The sequence below is a fragment of the Daucus carota genome, chromosome 8 (genome assembly GCF_001625215.2).
Source record: "Daucus carota subsp. sativus chromosome 8, DH1 v3.0, whole genome shotgun sequence".
Taxonomy (NCBI): Eukaryota; Viridiplantae; Streptophyta; class Magnoliopsida; order Apiales; family Apiaceae; genus Daucus; species Daucus carota.
In genome coordinates, this window is record NC_030388.2 from 2,280,858 (window position 1) to 2,296,452 (window position 15,595).

Genomic DNA, 15,595 nt, shown 5'->3' on the forward strand with positions numbered 1-15,595 from the left:
TTCTAAGTAAATAAAAAAGGTCTAAGAAATACAAATAAAATTAAATCTCATAGCAATAACATCAGTAGACTATTAAATACACCAAATTATAAAAATTAAAATGTCTGACATAGACCAAATCAGGGAATGATTTAAGGTTTGCTTGGTTGTTAGTTGCTCTATATATATATATAAGAATATAAGATGCGGAACATAAGTTGAAGAAAATCATCAGTGGAATACAATTCAATCTTTACTTGATCACCATGGCTGAAAGGTATGTTGTAGTGAGCATGAAATGTTTTTGTAGTGATACATTTAGAAGATCTATGTCACTCGCTCCATGTTTGTTTACATAGTCTACAGCTTTGGTTTCATCAGATTTTAGTATTTCTAGAGTGTTATATTGTTGGAGTATCATATCAATATTATCATGAATTGCTATTTCTCAACAGCTCGGAAGTCAATGCTATGTTTGATCATCTTGAGGATCTTGAAAAGTCCAGGACTGATTGGAAGATAAAGGTTCGGGTGACTAGATTATGGCCTACAAGCAATGCTGAGTCAGGCGTCGTTAAGGGATTCAACCTCATTCTGTTGGACGATGATGTTAGTTAAAAAACGAAATTTTGATTTTGTGTTGACTTTGTTTCAAAATATTTCTCATTACACATAGAGATATGTAACACTGTGTTCTTGGTTGATCATCATGTCACGTCTAATATTAGCAATTAGAAGCCATCTAAATTTTTTTTAAATCCATGTGCAGAACTACCACCTTCATGCTTATGTGTATCCCGACACATGGAAAGCTATTGGGAAAGATGTGAAAGAGGGTGGTGTTTACATTATTGAAAGTTTCCAAGTCCGAGACACATATGGTCGTCTAAGGCCAGTGTCAACAAATGTTGATCTCCGCTTCCTGAATTCAACTAAGATTCAGCCTGTTGAGGATGATATCATGATCCCACTGCACAAATTTGAAATTCTGGAGGTCGGTGATTTGATTGAACCAGGTGGTCAGAGTGAAGTTGATGAGAATCCTGAGTATGCTCTAGGTAATAACGAATATCACAAACTAACAATTAATCTTTATCACTGAGAGACTTAACAATTGTTTCATGTGCGCTGTAGATGTTATTGGTATGATTGAAGAGTGGGAGCCGGCGTCCCGTGTTCCAACCAGGTACGGGGAAAGGGAGACACTACGATTCAAGTTATCTAATGGAAGGTATCAAATTCAAAAATAGCTTTGCCAAGTGTTTATTTTCTACTCATTTTCACTTCTAACTTACTGATTACTTTTAATAGGGTATCATATGGTGTGTGCTTATGGGGGGAGTTGGCTGTTACTGTAAGCAAAGAATATGAATCTGAAAAGAAAAAGCCTGTCGTCGCGATTATTGCAAGCTCTAAGTTGACGACATTTCGACGTATTGTTATTAAATTTATATACATATATGGTATTTTCTTTTCATCATGGTCTACGCATACATTTATTTAAATTTTATTTAAACCCATATGCAGAAGAATTACAAATTGGTGCATTGCCATCCACAAGGATTTATTTAAATCTTAACATTGAGGCGGTTGAACTTTTCCGTAAAAGGTGAATCATATTAGCATTGCCTCTATATGGCGTATAATATGTTATAAATTTCACATGTGTTATGACAGATGTATAAGATTCAAGAGATTGATATTGACTAATATGTGATCTAGATTGGAAGCAGAAGGTTACAAATCACCCGTTGTTGCAAGGAGAGCCACTATAACCCCTACTCCTGCTACTCCTGTATTAATGTTTTCGTTGAGACATTTGACAGAAAAGATCACATCTTTGGCAGAAAAGGTAGCATAACTGGCTTTGGCCGTGTTCATTAGCCTATAAGATTATTGCCATTGACAGAATTTCACATAATAACTAACTTCATAAGCAGAGTACTGTTATGGTGACTTTTAAGATATCTGATATTGAAGACAAGGAAAACTGGTGGTACTATGCCTGTCAGTCATGCCACGAAGAAGTCGAAAAGGTTGAAAGAAAGTACAAGTGTACTGTTTGTCCCCGTAGCTTCTCATATGGGGAAAAGAGGTAGGAATATTACTCAATTAAGTTGTTAGGATATGGTCAGTAGTCATTTTTTACAATTATAATCTGTCTGATCAGTGTTAACAATTAGTAATGTTTTGTTTGTAGGTTTCGACTACTGGTGTTAGCTGATGACAACTCCTTTGCATCTACAGTTCTTCTTACGGATCGTGTGGTTAAACGTTTAGAACAGACCACAGTCACCAATCTCATGAACTCTTCCAAAGAGGTTTTTTTATGAATAACAATGCAGCTGTGTTTGGAGTTTATTCAGTTGCATTGTTATTGCTAAGTATTCAGTTTTATCATTCATGATTTGACTCCTACTGATGTCATGATCTTTGTTTATAGGCTCCTATCAGTGAGATGCCTTCAGTGCTGAAAAACATTGTTGGAAAGACTGTTACCGTAAAGATATCTCTCTCAAAATCTAATGTTGATGGAGACAGTAACATATACAGAGCTGTGGATTTGTGTGAAGGTTCTGTTTCTGGCAAGAAAGCTGCTGAGTATTCCCCTATTACTAAGTTCCCGTCATTTGATCAATCACAGGTAGCTTTGGAAAAACAATACAGCAGCTTAGCTTGCATGGTTTCAGCATTTTTATTTCATCCACCATTAAAAGTTTGCATTACTTATGATCCTTTATTTTCAGACTGATGATTATGTTGTTTGCTTGGAGACTCCTACTTCATCAGATTCTGTTTCTAAGAAGATAAAAATGGTTACTTACTTTTGTACCATTCTAATGCATATGAATGCTTAACAGATAGAAACTTATATTTGCAGTGATGGTGTTCCTTCTTTCATTGTGCAGGAACCTTGATTTGTTGAAGCATCGGAGGACATCTGCCATTCCTAGAACACGAAGATGTTCTACTATTTTTATTCATTATGACAAATAATATTAATAAGCTTGGACATTTTGAACTCTCCACTATTGTTTACAGTTATGTACTCTTTTAAATATTTGGTATTGATTGTCGAGGTTCCTATGATATTTGAGCTTGGATTTTTAATAGTTGTGGTTGTTCTTTGATTCTTTATCTATTAGTCCTTATTATATTTTTTTGTCTATCTAATTACTCTCAAATACTTGATTTAAAAGTGGAGATTCTGTATCGGTATATAATGATTAATTAGTTAATAATCGTTGGATTGTTGCTTTAAGTTTTTTCAACTGAACCAAATCAAAAAAAAGTAACTTTAAGAATTATAAAGGATTAAGTTCTAAATTCTTAACATAGGAATGCAGATTTTTATTTCAATCTTTATTAAATTTAAATTTAAATTTAAATTTAAATCAATTAAAAGTCTAATCCTTTTTGGGAAACATGATTTTGATGACTAACTTACCTGTTAAGATTTATTAAAGATAATAAAAAATGGCAGTATGATACATTTAAATAACGAGATAATGACTTCTTAATATATATATTTCAACGCCAAATCATTCCAACCAAAATATAGTATCGCAACCAACATTGTCAAGTTTATCAAATCAAACTTGCAAAAGTGCACATTATCCACATCTCCAACCAAACAAAGTTAAAGCATACGTTGAAACCAATAGCATTGCAAACCAATAGAGAAGGATTAATTTTTCATATATATATACTTCATCGCAAAATAATTTAAATCAGAAAATAGCATTGCAACCAACACTGTCAAGTTTATCAAATGTGCAAGAGTGCACATTGTCCAGACTCTTGCACATTGTCCAGATCTTCAAACAAACAAAATTCAAGTCATACGACCAAACCATGACCAAAAATACAAGTCTGATAGAATTTATACTGTTGCTGCAAGTTTTCTTAAATCTACACTGGAGCTACTTTGGTCACGATAAACACATCAGTCCCGTTTTCTTCAATCAGCTGCCAGCTTAGAACATCATCAACTTGGTATTCATTATCCCTTGCAAATTTGTTCCAGCCAGCAGACATTCGTGCGCGATTCCCGTGCAACACCATGCCTAATCTCCAGGAACCTTTCTCTGTTCGGATCTCAACTTCATCGCCTTTCTTCCATGCACGGTTTGGAGGATGGATAGCAACTGGAATAAACTGGAGTGAAACAAATAACAGGAGATATAAGGGGTCCTTTTAAATTGTACGAACAATAAAAATATGCTACTCTAGATATTATCAAGAAATTATTTTGATACCGGGCCATGTGTTTTCTTATCAATGAGCAGAGTAGAGACTGTGATGGTGAACTGCAGATCATTCTCTGCCATATCATTGCCAACACCAGCATTTCCGCCAGAGGATTCCGAGCCGTGTTCGCTGTCCTCTTCTAAATCTTAAGAGGAAAAACAGTTGGAATTACAATCTTTTAATAGCAAATTCAAATAGTGCTGTATAGATAAATGTTACAGTATTAAGATTTTAGGATTGTACCATAATCACTTCTCAGATCAGGCTTTAGAAACCAGTGTTCATCTCCAAGGTACTTGGCGCTTCGGATTCTTCTTTTGTAGGCTATCTCCATGCCATCTTTCTGAAAGATTCTAGCAGTCATGACATTACTGCTGTTAATGGAAAAAACAATCGCCTCCTTTTCGATGACCTTGAAATGCTTTAGCATATCCTCAAGGTTGTAGATATAACCATTTGGCACATTATAGAAAATGTACCAGCTTCTATCATCAACATCAACTTGCCTAATTCTACACAACCTACTACAATATTTCTTGCTAAACAGTCTTGGAAGAACCTGTGAATTTGATCAAAAAAATAAGGATAATGAGGTATATATTATAAGTGCGAAATTAGTAACAAACTTTATTATGCAGATGAACTCACAAAGTGTCCTTCCTTCGCAGCATCAGGATACACCATTTTATAGAATGAATGTTCAGCCTTGGATGTCCCTGATCATTACATATAATAAACACATAGTCAGATACCAAGGCTATGGAATTGAAGCTTTAAACTAAAAAAGAGAAGGGTTATGTTATATACCCTCAACACACGCATCAGACCAGGCCTCGGCTTTGAAGATGCAGAAATTTAAGATATTTTCTTCGTCTGTGTTGTGTTTGAAAAGCAGCAGATTATCTCCTGCTTGAAGCCCGGATTCCCTTGCAAAATCTACCCAGCCTCTGCCAAACGAGCACCTATTGTTCTGCCAACTGACGAAGACTTCCCAGTGTGTCCTTTCTAACCTCAGGACAACTTTGCTGCCATCATCCCATTTGTTATAAAACTTCTCCCAGGAAGGATCTAATTCCTGTTATTCAGTGTCCACGTGTAGATAATTATAACTTTTAAATACTAAAGAACCAGGAATATAATGGAGTACATTCCATAAACGTGTGTGCCAGAAGCAAACGGGAGAATATATTTACACACCAAATAGCAATAAGCAGACATAATTACATTAGCTTAGCAGAGTTTTAATATGTACACGTTCCGCAGAAATTAACTCACCAGATTCTGAAGGTGCGGATTAAGATTTTGTTCTGAAAGGCACATCTCAACAAAATCAGTTTTGTTAGCGCAAGCATTAAAACAGAGAAGAGATATTTGTTTTTCCAATTCCAAAGATTTCGTGTCCAAAATATAGTCCTCTTCGTCATAATACTTGCCAGTGGTTTTAAAGAACTCAGTTGGATGCATTTTAGGATAGAGACATTCGACAGCAGTGTCCCTGAAAATCTGAACCTCAAACAAACCATCCCCGTAGTACTCAAACAAGGCAACATTGTACACCGTCAGACCATAATATCTCATGAATTTACCAATATCGTAAATCTTCCTGACTGCTTTGTCATATTTTGCAGGCCACAGATATTTTTTACATCTTATTCCTAGCTGACTAGGAAGAAAATCACCATATCTATCGTGGAATGATGCTGGAACCCTCTGTATTCAATGCATACAGACAAAATGAATTTTATAGATATGGGTATCACAGTAAAGGAAAGATGTTATAATGATAACTTGACCATTACCACTGCCCCAAAGATGTCGCATTCTATGTTTGCGGCGAGAAAGCTACATTTCTTATCCAATTTCCCTAAATTACATAGACATTGAAAACTGGTACACATCAGGACATGATCAGCACGGAATTATCATTAACACAGCAGAGTAGCTTAAACATACCCTTATTAAACAACTTTGTCCATCTTGAGTCAAGGCTATTTTCATCCTGGATTCGAATATTATAAACTTAATAAAAAAGGGAAACACACAGATATATAATCAATAAGATACTGGAGTGCATATGTTCTAATTTGACACAGCACTGCTGCCAAGGATTCAAACAACAACTAATTTAGGTAAACAGCAGAACTTAGAATGATTCGTAATCAGAGTTAATATAGCTGTTATATACAAATTCAATCCAAGAAATTAGAAAAAGCGAAAGAACGAGAACAATGTGAAGTAATGTAACCAATTGTATATAGTTCAATTGAAAGCGATCAATTCAAAACGATGAAGCAGCAATGAGTAGGTGTACCTTCATCTTGATGATCGAGAAGTCTGGAGCAATTGTATAACAAGAACAAGGGAATGCTGCACTGTGGAGAACACGATTGAGCTTCTAAGCACCGTCGCATGCAACCAGGGTTTAGAGCGTAGAAATAGGTACGGTAGCCTTTTAGGACAAAGTAGTTTAATAAGTCTTTTATTACTCTTACGTTGTCAGTACCTGTAAATTAAATTGTTTCCCCTTAATAATTGTTTCCATTTTATCAATTTACAATGTTTAAACATATATTATTTGATATTTGATAATATAAGATAAAAAACACTAATAAGAATATTTTATTTTGTATCGATATTAGAGCGAATCAAAATATTTAACATATAACATATCATCAGGCACAAAAATATAAACATGTTATAATATATTGATTTTTAGGTGCATATGACATGTATGTTGTCGAATGCTGAAATTTATTTTATTTTCGGCCTCTCCTTTGTGTATTATTAATTTTGTATACAGTCATAATTATAAAATTGATATTAGCAAACTATCGAATATTGTATTGTTCCAATGTATGTTATTATTAGTATTATTATTATTACTATTATTATTATAGATATTGATTATTGATTTCACAAATTTATTTATGTTATGAATTAAAAAATTTAAAACATATTATAATATATAAATTCTTTTTTGGTTTAGATATATGAATGTCAATGTATCGATCACAACTTTTTCTGATTTTCACAGGTTTGTCAAATAGTTAAGGTTCATTTGGCGATTGTAGAAGTATAGATGATTCTTGATGCACAAGATTTTATATATTTTACTGTAATATTATATAATACAGATACCTTACTATATTTTACACTATTATCGGAATTTAATATAAATTTTATTAATTGAACATAAAGATGTATGATAAATTTACAAAGAAATAATTATAGTTTCGATGATGGTAATCTTTAAATTACCTATGACTATTTATACGGTATATATACGATTTCAAACTAGAAAAAACAACAAATTTAAAACCAGAACACTGCAGTGGAAAAACGGTATAAAAATATTGGACAAACAATACTTTAAGAAAATTTCAAATCAAAATTCTTAGAGCACGCGAAGCGCGGGCAAAAAGTCCTAGTTAAATATAATTTGTGACAACCTATACCTACCACACTCTCTCTCTCAAAATAAATACTATGGGAAGGGATCGAAGGTATATATATTAACTATTAAGACAAACTAACACAGTATTTAACGGAGAAAAATAAGATAAAAAGATCGTAAGATATTTTATTTTGAAGAATCGGGTATCCAGCAGTCGGTTGATGCTCTTATAATTGTCTGAACTGAAGTCGAGGAGAAGAAATATCCACATAAAGAATTTGACAAGTAGGGTTTCCAATTTATGAACATTTGGTAAACAGTGAAATCATCAGATTTTGCCAGATTTAATCTGCTTTTGGATGGGGTCTCACTTCTCAGTATCATCCTCCAAACCTGCATTTGTATATACTATATATTTGCCATTTATATTGAGTACACTTATCTATTACGATTTAAGGTCCAATAATCTTAGTCAAAATCAGTTTGCGGAATTCTAATTCAGAAGATATACTATCGTTCGCATTTGTGCCTGAATAGTTTTAACATTTTGAGATCAGGCCTAAATTATCAGGGTTGTTCGCTTGCAAAATTGAATAAATGTAACGGCAATACTAATTATGAAATTATTAATAGGCTCGACCAAAAACACCTCACAACAGCCTGTCTTGTGAGAGGCAGCCTCTTTCATGTGGTTTTTTTAAAACCACAATCATGAAAACGATCAACTAAACAACATAGGAGCGTTGCATTTAATATAGTTTCTTTTATGGATATATAAGACGGGAAAATAATAGTATTTCAGAAAAATGAAATAATAGTACGATAACATAGATCAAATTCCTTTCAACAAGTCATCATTATTTTACAACTTTTTCTAGAGTGTTATCAGTTCTCATAAAATCTTACAATTTAACGCAAGAATTGTGAAAATTCGACCAACTCTGTTCCGATGATTAACACATTTATAAATTATAGAAATAAAGTTTTATATGATTCGTACAATTAATATAGTGGGAACTCCGATCTTGTGAACTTATATATCTCTCTATTTTTATCATAATATATCGTTACTATTTTATCCCTGTTGAAATCATAATCGGTCGGATTAGGATTGAATTTTAGATTTCGGGTCGAAATATCTGATATTCAAATATGAAATATCATATTCCATAAAATCCATTCGGAACGAAATGAAACGGATATCATCATAGTTTTTCTACCACCCATACAAAGAAATGTTCGGCTAAGCTACATGTGGAAGACGATTAATTACAACAATAGACCATTTCAGATCATAGCATTATATCCATGGTGGGTCAAAAGTTATAATACCACCAAATACTTAAGTTAAGAACATCTACTAAACCATAATTAAGAAATGATTTAAAGTTATACCTCAACTTAAATTAGTAAAGAGACTTGTTCAAGTTCTTTCTTTTATTAATTTTGTTCTTTTTGGAACTAAGCTAGTCAGATTTAGAAAGCAAGCATCTTCATGACAGTGCCAAGCATGCAATGCATAACCGGCTTTATATTCATTAATATTCACCCTCTACTTTTAAATATGATCTACTTTTATCGAAGATAAGAGAATTGTGGAGTTTAAAACATGGGGGCTACTACTTGAGTTTTAGACCTCTTGTTGAATCTAAACAAAATTGACAAATGGCAGAGAACTTGTATTGTCAAAGCGAGAGAGTAGATGTTTTCATTTTACGAATTAATTAATGAAACTAAAACACAAAAGACTTGAGCAACATTTAAAATCTCAAAATGACCCAGATAATTACTGTCTTTTTTTATATTTTGAACAACACCAGAGTTGGTTGTATATATATACGAATGATAGTATATACGTCTAGTATAAAAAAATTTGGACGTGAAAATTCCCGAATTTAATAAATCTGTTGAATTACATTGTAGCACCTTTCTATAAACATATTTTTTTCGCTGAATATACGTTTGTCTGGAACTGGAACCTGCCGGATAACATATGATTCAGGGAGGAAAATTCCCGAATTTAATAAATCTGTTGAATAATACGGTAGCACCCTTCCATAAACATAATTTTTTCCACCGAATATACGTTAACATACATTTGTTAGGAACCGGACCCAAATCGGATAACTTATGATTCAGGGAGGAAAAAAGACTTGAGCAGAAACAAACTAAAAGAAAGATATGGGGCTGTCAGAGAGTAGCATGTGATATGTGGTGAGTGGAGGCCAATGCATGACCAATGCCAAACTACTACTGGAGATGTACTGTACTATGAGCAAGCAGTTGAAGTTGCGTGTATAGAGTGGTTGGTAACTCAACAAAATGACAGTTGGGTTTATCATTACAAGGGAGGCAATCAAGCACGGAATGTGAGAGAGCCTCCATTAGATTCACCTGCTTTTTCGGCTTCCACAAAATTTCCATTCCGGGTGTCTTACAAAATGAGGTTCTGCATTGTACATCAACTCTCATATAACATTGCCTTTGTTACTACCGATGATTCCTTAATTCAATAGTATTGTCCTCTCTACGAATCTCAGAGATCGAGAGTCCGAATTTTGTCAAGAATGAAATAGAGCTCATATGGTATCTATCAACGAAGATCGACAATTCGAATCTTGTTAAAAACAAGATGAAAGTTGGAGGTCAAATAATAGCACTCTGACTACGCTTATCTAAATGCGGTTCGGGTTGGGATCGGAATTATTATTACTAACCCCAATTTCTCATAGTAAAATACTCCAAATTATCAAAAATGGAAAAATCAGGATTTCAAGACAGTCGGGAAAAACATAAATAGTGTCATTAATAGTTTACAGCTAAAAGTATGATTGTGAAAACGAATTGGAAGTGTAGATAAACAGGACCAGATTTGAAAACGAGTGAGTTTGACGGGGAACATGGGGAGAATTTTGAAGGGCTATAATACAACATGGCATCATATTGGAATAAAGAAGCAGCACAAAAGCAAATGGAGAGAATTTCAAAATTCCAATAGAGACGCGTAAAAAGGAAGCCACTTGCACAAAATTGAGCAGATTCCGGAATGAAAGGGAGTGATTAGCACATGGCTGCAATCCCAATTAGTATTCTTGGTACTATTTTAATTATAGTTTTGAGACTAATGATTCAACTTAATGCAGCAGATTTATATGGGATTAGCATTAGAACAGGCAACAGGCTTCTTCCATCACTTCAGCACAATTCAAATCCACTTGCATTACTTGTTTTAAAGTGCATTTGATTATTTAGAGGACAGGGAGTGAGGACTCTGAAAATGTGACCAGAATCAGGAACAGAGATGAATAGGACATTTATGGACATAGAAGGAGGAGACACGTCGCTAGACTATCAATGAATCCTCGAGGACTTACAGCATTTAACGGGAAGAACGGTTCCTAGACGATGAATCCTCGAGGACTTGCAGCATTTAACGGGAAGAATGGTTTTTAGAAGGGCATCCTGTATTTTTAAGGGCATTACATATTCGTCACAAGGGGTTCAGCAATTTGTTAGGTTCTACGAAGCAACATTTGCAGTTTCCACAACTAGCAATACACCAGTGAGACAGCGATGAAATATGAAAGATACTAGTACATGTCAAGGCGATAAGCCATAGACTTCATTGCCAGGAAATAAAACTATACAAGCATGTTGAAAAGAGAAGAAATGATCTAGCTAACAAAAACTGAATACAGGTAAAATGTTCATGATCATACTATAAATTCCAAGCCAGAAAATTAAAAAATAGGATAAAAAGTATGAATAGTAAATGAAGAACGAAAAAAAGATAGAGAGATAAACACGAATGAATCCACCCACAAACCCGAAGCAGCAACAGAGAGAAAGAACAACTGCTTTGAGCTATACTATCTATGAAGATTTTTTATGGTCTCTATACATACAAATTCCCTGCAACCTACTTTGAAATTTATTTCACAACTCAAATTTATCGATAAATATATTCAATCATAAATCTTTGAGACAGACTTAATTTCTCCTCTTAATTTACCTTTCACTCTTGTTTTCCAAGCTTCACTGCTGCTTCTGCTACTTGTTGTAAAGAATTCAAATGTGGGTCACCCGAGTCCAGATTACGATTTTCAAGCCTCATCTGGATAATGAGAACTGCCAACGGTGTATAATAGATAAGTGAAAGACAAGAAGATGATCAAGTAAATTAATTTGGTTGTTTTTTTTCTCGGTATAAGTTTGTGGTTGTGAGGAATCATCAGGGAAAATTCTCTAAAAGAATTAATAGAAAGGAGGGGGTGGTGGAGAGGCATAGGAAACCCCGAATATTGGAGGCAATGGACCTTCAAAGACGGGAGGTGGTGGGATCATGATTGGCGGTGGGGGAGAATGATGGTGAACAACTGGTGGTGGCGGACTGTGATGATGAACTGGTGGAGGCGGGGATGAGTATACGGGGGATGATGGCGGAGGCGGTGGTGGTGGTGATTGAGGGGGATGATACGGGACTGGTGTAGGTGGTGGGGGTGAAGAGTACTCGGAACATGGTGGTGGCGGGGGTGGGGGTTCTATACAAGGAGGCGGGGATGGTGGTGGTGGGGAATGTTGTGGGGGTGGAGGAGGGGGCGATGAGTAGATGTAAGTTGGTGGGGGAGGTGGTGAATGAGGCGGTGGTGGCGAATGAGGGGGTGGTGGTGGTGAGTGTGGAGAAGGTGGTGGTGGTGAGTTATAAATGTATGGCATTGGGGGAGAGTACACAGGTGGGGGTGGAGGTGATGGTGATGGAGGTGGTGGTGAGCGTATACAAGGCGGGTATGTAGTTGGTGGGGGTGGAGGTGGTGAATAAACTGGTGGAGGCGGTGAAGGAGGTGGAGGGGATGAGTATACTGGTGGAGGCGGTGAAGGAGGTGGAGGGGATGGGTATACTGGTGGAGGCGGTGGTGGGGGTGGGGGTGGTGAGTAAACTGGCGGTGGAGGAGATGGTGGAGGTGGCGATGGAGGCGGTGGAGGTGGTGAGTAAACTGGTGGCGGAGGAGATGGAGGTGGGGGAGGTGGCGAGTAAACTGGTGGAGGGGGAGATGGAGGTGGAGGAGGAGGGGATGGAGGTGGTGAGTAAACTGGTGGTGGAGGTGGAGGAGGCGGGGGTGGTGAGTAAACAGGTGGAGGCGGTGAGGGAGGAGGTGGAGGTGGTGAGTAAACCGGTGGTGGTGGAGGTGGAGAGTAAACAGGCGGTGGTGGTGGCGGAGAGTAAACAGGTGGAGGTGGTGAATATACTTGCGGTGGAGGTGAGTAAACAGGGGGTGGTGACGGAGGCACATAAACAGGAGGTGAAGGCACGGGCACAGGCACTGGTGGTGGAACATAAACAGGCGGTGAAGGCACCGGGACAGGTGGAGACGGTGGTGGTGGAGCAGGCAAGCTAGGAACAAAAGGCTCACACTTAAAAGCCGAACAATCAACCTTCTTTCTCAAAAACCCTTTACACTGTCCTCCTGATCTCTGCCCTGGTCTCCCCTTCAAACAATTCCTCCTATCACTAAACTCCGGAACCCTCAAACAAACCGGAGGCTCCCCAGTAAAGAAGTTATACTCATAAGAGAAATTCTGCAATCTCGGCAAGTCACAAATACTCTCTGGAATAGCCCCGGACAACATATTATGACCTACATTCAGCTGTTCCAAACTCTTCATCCCACCAAGACTATCCGGCAAAGGGCCAACCAATTCATTATAACTCACATCCAAAACAGTCAATTCTTTCAACAATCCGATACTCGAAGGGAAACAAGACCTCAAACCATTATCCATCATAATAACCTCATTAAGGGTTTTCGACATATTACCAATACTCGCAGGAAGACAGCCCTTAAAATCATTTCCAGCCAACACAACAACCGACACCGGAGAATTCCCAAAATTCTCCGGAATTGAGAACTTAAACCGATTATGATTAATAAAAATTGCATCTAAATTCTTATCGAATAATGCCTTAGGTACCTTCCCCTCAAACTCATTAAATCGAAGATCTAAAAATTTTAAATTCGGCAAATCAAGAACTACATAAGGGAATTTTCCAGCAAACCTGTTGTTGCTAATATCAAGCTCATATAAAATCTTCAATTTCTTGAATTTCTTGGGAACCGTGCCACAAAACCTATTCGAATTTATATGAAACAATGCGAGATCTGTCAACAACCCAAGTTCCTCCGGCAAGTACCCAGCAATGTCCCCGTGGTTAAGATCAATTCCGGCGACTGTTTGGTCGGACTTATTTTCCGGCGCCGGAGCACAGAAAACTCCGGTGTAGTTACACACTTCAGATCCGACCCAGTTGCCCGTTAGGTTCAGCGGATCCGAAATTATCGCCTGTTTCCACGCCTGCAGAGCAATGTAAGCGCTCCGGAGCCTCGGATTCTCGAACACCAAAGCGGGGTCCACCGCGACATTTTCGCCCCTGTCTCCGAACTCGTCCTTGTAGTACAGGAGCTGTCTGTGTTTGATGTAATGAACTTCACTCTCGCTCAGCCTCCCATTGAAGCTATAGGCTTCACAGGAGCTCAAAAATGTAAGAAAAACAAGCAGCAAAGCGGCGAATATAAAAGGGTTTTGATTGATTTTGTAGTTCATTTTAGGCTCCTTGTAACATTTCTCGAAATGCAGCAGAGAGAGGGAGAGAGATTGGAGAGAGATGGGAGAGAGAGGGAGAGAGAGATGGGTTTTTCAGGGGGGTTTGGATGAGAGAGAGGGAGAGAGGAGAGAGATGAGTTTATGGGGAGAGATGAGAGAGAGATGGAGAGAGATATAGGAGAAGAATTATAGAGACAGCTAAATCACAGCTCAAAGCCCACAAGATATAGAGAGAGAGTGTGGAGAGATATTAAGGAGAGAGAGAAAGAGTGATGACTTTAGGTTATGTTTTTGTATTGAATTCTATTCATTTTCCGCAAGCTAACGTTTGGAATAATATAGATAAAGAAATTAGTTAGAAAAAATAAATAAATAGGGGTGGTGTAATAATTTTTGTTTGTAATAATGGGTAGTTGTTATTGTCCTTTACGGTTACGGCTAATTGCCGGCGACTTGTCCGGCGTAACTGGTGTGACCGGTCACCATTGGTCTAATACTCTAATTAGCATCGATCTCTATTTTATTTTAAGATTTTCGTTCGGCTAAAAAATATGAGAAATTTTGATGCTCGTCAAATTTTGATTTTTTTTGGATATCAATATCATGATATGATATCTTGAGATAGATAAGAATGATTCTAGATATTTTATATGAATATTTTATAATAAATCATATTTAATTTGTAGATTTATAAAGTAAAATTCAATTGTTTTGGTTATGATACGCGTAAAAGAAAATTAGCGATATATATTATTAGGGTGTTTGTCAGGCTTTTATGCACTTATTGGTACTGTTTATATAAAAAGTCAGGAAGTATTTATAAAAAATTGAGAATACTAACTTTTATTTCATGAACTCTACTCATATCTAAAACATTTTAATCACTCATAAATCTCTTGACATGTTTTTACTTTTCACCTTGTGGTGCACTTCTTTATTTTAACAAAAAAACACTTATTTTAAATTTACCCAAACAGACTCTATCATATAATATCACAAAATAGATTTAATCTTTTTTGTTAACATTAAAATAGATTTAATCTAAGTGGGAGAACTTTTTTAACTGACATGTAGGAGATGTTTGGGTGAGATTTTTCTTGCGATAAAAAATTTATATTTACATACTATTTTTTAATATTAAATATTTATGTGTGTTTAACATTTCTTATTTATAAAAATGAATATTTGTTTTCTGAAAATACATAAAATAAACGGCTTATTTCAGATTAATAAAATAAACCAAACATGATCATCCTTTTCTACTCATTTAACTACTAACGTACAATAATAATGTGTCTCATACTTAAATTTAAATACACAATTAACCTTAGCATGGATATCCATCAGAAGATCTCTCATTTAAGATCTGAA

General features: G+C 36.1%; 2 protein-coding genes across 2 annotated transcripts; one reads left to right on the plus strand and one right to left on the minus strand.

Annotated features, from left to right (window-relative positions):
* The first annotated feature begins 245 nt into the window (after window positions 1–245).
* Window positions 246–2,897, plus strand: LOC108197931 (replication protein A 70 kDa DNA-binding subunit C-like). The gene is made up of 12 exons (XM_017365667.2): window positions 246–256; window positions 435–588; window positions 749–1,037; window positions 1,114–1,210; window positions 1,291–1,412; window positions 1,507–1,588; window positions 1,702–1,831; window positions 1,920–2,074; window positions 2,180–2,300; window positions 2,423–2,623; window positions 2,727–2,795; window positions 2,889–2,897. Exons 1-12 carry the CDS (start codon window positions 246–248, stop codon window positions 2,895–2,897), a joined length of 1,440 nt encoding a protein of 479 aa, XP_017221156.2.
* An 8,420-nt stretch (window positions 2,898–11,317) lies between these two features.
* On the minus strand, window positions 11,318–14,508 carry LOC108199445 (leucine-rich repeat extensin-like protein 4). The gene has a single exon (XM_017367255.2). The coding sequence runs from the start codon at window positions 14,222–14,224 to the stop codon at window positions 11,879–11,881; it is 2,346 nt and encodes a 781-aa protein (XP_017222744.1). The 5' UTR covers window positions 14,225–14,508; the 3' UTR covers window positions 11,318–11,878.
* Window positions 14,509–15,595: the final 1,087 nt, after the last annotated feature.

Coding starts and splice junctions, on each gene's coding strand:
- LOC108197931 (XM_017365667.2), top strand. Junction 1,038..1,113: donor GAATCCTGAGTATGCTCTAG/GTAATAACGAAT, acceptor TGTGCGCTGTAG/ATGTTATTGGTATGATTGAA. Junction 2,624..2,726: donor CGTCATTTGATCAATCACAG/GTAGCTTTGGAA, acceptor CTTTATTTTCAG/ACTGATGATTATGTTGTTTG.
- LOC108199445 (XM_017367255.2), bottom strand. CDS start 14,224: ATGAACTACAAAATCAATCAAAACCCTTTTATATTCGCCGCTTTGCTG.